General features: G+C 32.6%; 1 protein-coding gene across 1 annotated transcript; it reads left to right on the top strand.

Annotated features, from left to right (window-relative positions):
• The first annotated feature begins 1,256 nt into the window (after window positions 1-1,256).
• GJE1 (gap junction protein epsilon 1) lies at window positions 1,257-2,989 on the top strand. The gene is given in 6 exon segments (XM_039467433.1): window positions 1,257-1,295; window positions 1,946-2,128; window positions 2,599-2,617; window positions 2,620-2,728; window positions 2,730-2,874; window positions 2,876-2,989. Coding segments are annotated over 6 exon segments (609 nt in total).
• The last annotated feature ends 221 nt before the right edge of the window (window positions 2,990-3,210 follow it).

Below are 3,210 nucleotides of genomic sequence, written 5' to 3'. Positions count from 1 at the left end.
CAAAGCAGGATTCCTTCTTATGCAAATGGTTGTTAGGGCTTTTAGATGTCCCTTCATGGGAATCAACACAAATGAAGCCTGAAATTCTGATTCTGAGAACATGGGAATATACACAAATATCTTTTATCTAACCATTCTGAGGGATCATTAAGTTGTTCATTTTTATTACTTCCTATCCAGCACAGCACTTCTATTCAACAAGACTACTGCCCCTTGTTTATTAGTTACAAATACACGTATCATGCAGTCACTTCTCCACTTGCTGGAAGAAAGCAGTGACAGTGTCTGGAGTCACAGCCTTTGGCAGATCACAAGAAAATGAGAAAGACAGGTGAAGAAAACAGATATGATCAATGATTAGCTGTATGACATAGGTGGATGGAAGAGAGTAAGCAGATATGTAAGTCAGAAGGTAGTTACTGGTCTGTCTTGATCCCTGCTGATCCTCAACACCCATAACAATGTCTAAAAGATGATGTATCTACTGAAGGACAATAGAAACGATAGGAAGAATTGTTCTCACAATGTGTGCTAGCTCCTGGTCTTGCCTTAATTAGCAGTTCCCTATCTTTTTCCTCAGCCCAGAGATATAATTATAGATTTTTCCATGTCTGTGGTAAGCATTCAAAAACTAGACAAATATAGCAATACATCAATAATATTCAATGATGCAATAGCTATTACATTCTGTGTTACAATTTCTTAGACTACCCAGAAATTAACTATACTCTATGGAAGTAAACAATAAAGAATCAGGAATATTTCCCAAGTATTTATCCTTTAGGAAACATCTAAATAAAAGAAAAAGAAAAAAATAGATTACTTTAACATTATCAGAGAAAAGTCCAAGATAAAGAAAACAGGCAATTTTCAGGTAATTGCAGAAGCATTGAGTGCTCAGAGCCTTTGTGTGGCTGGACTCTTCCTTTGCTGGTTCTCTGGCTGCCTGGCTATGCTGATAGTGTAAGTCAAGGGATTATTAGATTGGCCACATGTTCTCAGCTTTTGTCTCTCTGTTTTCATTTTTTGGGAAATGAAAAAATTTCCCAAATTTTTTTTTGGGACAGAGATAGGAAGTTTGAATGGGACCCCAGAGATCTAAGAGAAAAGGAGGAGGGGAAAGAAATTTGTAGTGATGAGTGTTTTCTGCTCTAAGAATCCTGAGAGAATGTATGAGCTTGATTCTGGCAGAAGCAAACTGGCAATGTGAGTCAAGAATCAACCCACAAGAATGCCAGGATAATACCTCCTGAGACATGTCTCTAAATGACATCAGAAACTTCTATGAAGGATGTGTAAGTATTATGCAAACAAAAAAATATCAATTGTATGAAACTTTTCTAAGTATTTTAACCTGATTTACATAAGCCTTGGTGAATAAATTCCTCTATGTCTATGGAGAATACTATAAGTATCAACAATATACTTCAAAATATTCTGAATTTAAAACTATAAAAAGAGAAATTCAGGAAGTATCTTTAGATGTTGTTGTTTTAGCATAGCTCACTCTCTCAATTCCATAATTAAGAAGTAGGAAGAAAAACTGTAATTATAATGGATAAACATTATTTGGTTGTTAAGATGGTGTATGGACCAAACTTACTACTGGATTTGTTATCTAATTTGCACACAGAAGTGCTAGATATTCTGATTTTATTTCAAAAGGATGACCATGGTGGGAGTATTAATTGAATTCAAAGCTGGTTAAATATTTCCACATTTACACATTTGATTAGCAACATGTTGACTGCTGCTTTTCATATTTCAATAGTGAGAAATCTCATAATGCAGTAATTATATTTGACTTGATGATCTCTAAGGGTCTATTTGGCTTCAAAACTTCTTGAATCTTACATTTTTTAAATGTGGTAATAGGGACTTTTTAAACGTCCTCCTTTATTGTTTGTTTTTAAAAGATTTTTTTTTCCTCCTAAAATCATAACAGGTTAAACCTCCAACTGTGATTGGTCAATTCCACATCCGTTTCTTTGGATTGATCCGAATGTTCTTCCTTGGGGTACTACGCTTTGCAGTTTATGGGAATGAGGCCTTACACTTTAGTTGCAATTCAAACAAAAGAGAAATAAATCTCATCTGTTACAATCAGTTCAGGCCAATCTCCCCACAAGTTAGGTATTTCTGTGTGTATATAAACATTAACTCTACAACAAATTCATTTTCTCTTTAAATGTAAAATAAAGTCACTATATGAGAAATACTCTTAACAGTTTTTTTTTTAAGGACTATGTTGCTTTTTTAAAATTAGCTGCATATTTCAGATAAATTGAGTTTTAGGAGTTTCTTCCAATTCTGGCATTTTATTATCTACTGATGTTATCGTTATTCTCCAGAACTATATTCAGAATATAGAATTAGCTGGCTAATATACTACTGCATCATTATCAGTCATAGAGAGACAATTACAATAATATATGACTATGTTTTCACCATAAATATGTTCAACTTACTACCTTCATTATATTAAGACATAGGTAAGATTTTTATGAAACTTGGAATTTTTAAGTTATTGTATTTGGAGTGTATTTTTAGTTACATATTGGTTAATTTCTTTACTAAGATATTTCTGACATACTTTAGTTGTTCTGGGCATTACAACTATGATTGTCTTGGTTCCTGGAGGTATTTTCCATCTTTATGCTGCATGTAAAAACATCAATCAAGAATACATTCTTCAAAAGCCTATCTACACTGTAATTTATATACTCTCTTTTACTAAGAATTAGTCTAGAGGCAACAGCATTCTGGCTTCAGATTCATCTCTTTGGTTTCGAAGTAAAATCTCTTTACCTGTGTGATGCTAGATCTCTTGGGAAAAACATGATTATAAGATGCATGGTTCCAGAACACTTTGAAAAAAACCATTTTTCTCATTGCAATGTACACATTTACAACACTTACAATAGTATTATCTGTTGCTGAGATTTTGGAGATCATATTTAGAAGATTATACTTTCTATTCAGACAATGACCAAAGAATCGATTACCTATTGTCATGCTACTGTTGTTTATCATTTTTATTTAGTTTTATCTTCCTCAGTGAGTACCACAATTTCAAAACAAACTTACTTCAATGTGTCTGAAATTTATGTCAACTATAAAATATAATACCTGGTTGTAAGATAGGGATTCTTGAAGAAATATTTCATTTTATTTTAATTTTGATCACTTTTATTAGAAAATATATATACA

The sequence above is a fragment of the Saimiri boliviensis genome, chromosome 4 (genome assembly GCF_048565385.1).
Source record: "Saimiri boliviensis isolate mSaiBol1 chromosome 4, mSaiBol1.pri, whole genome shotgun sequence".
Classification (NCBI taxonomy): Eukaryota; Metazoa; Chordata; class Mammalia; order Primates; family Cebidae; genus Saimiri; species Saimiri boliviensis.
Note: the sequence above shows the minus strand (reverse complement) of the source record. Positions and strands in the feature narration are given on the sequence as shown.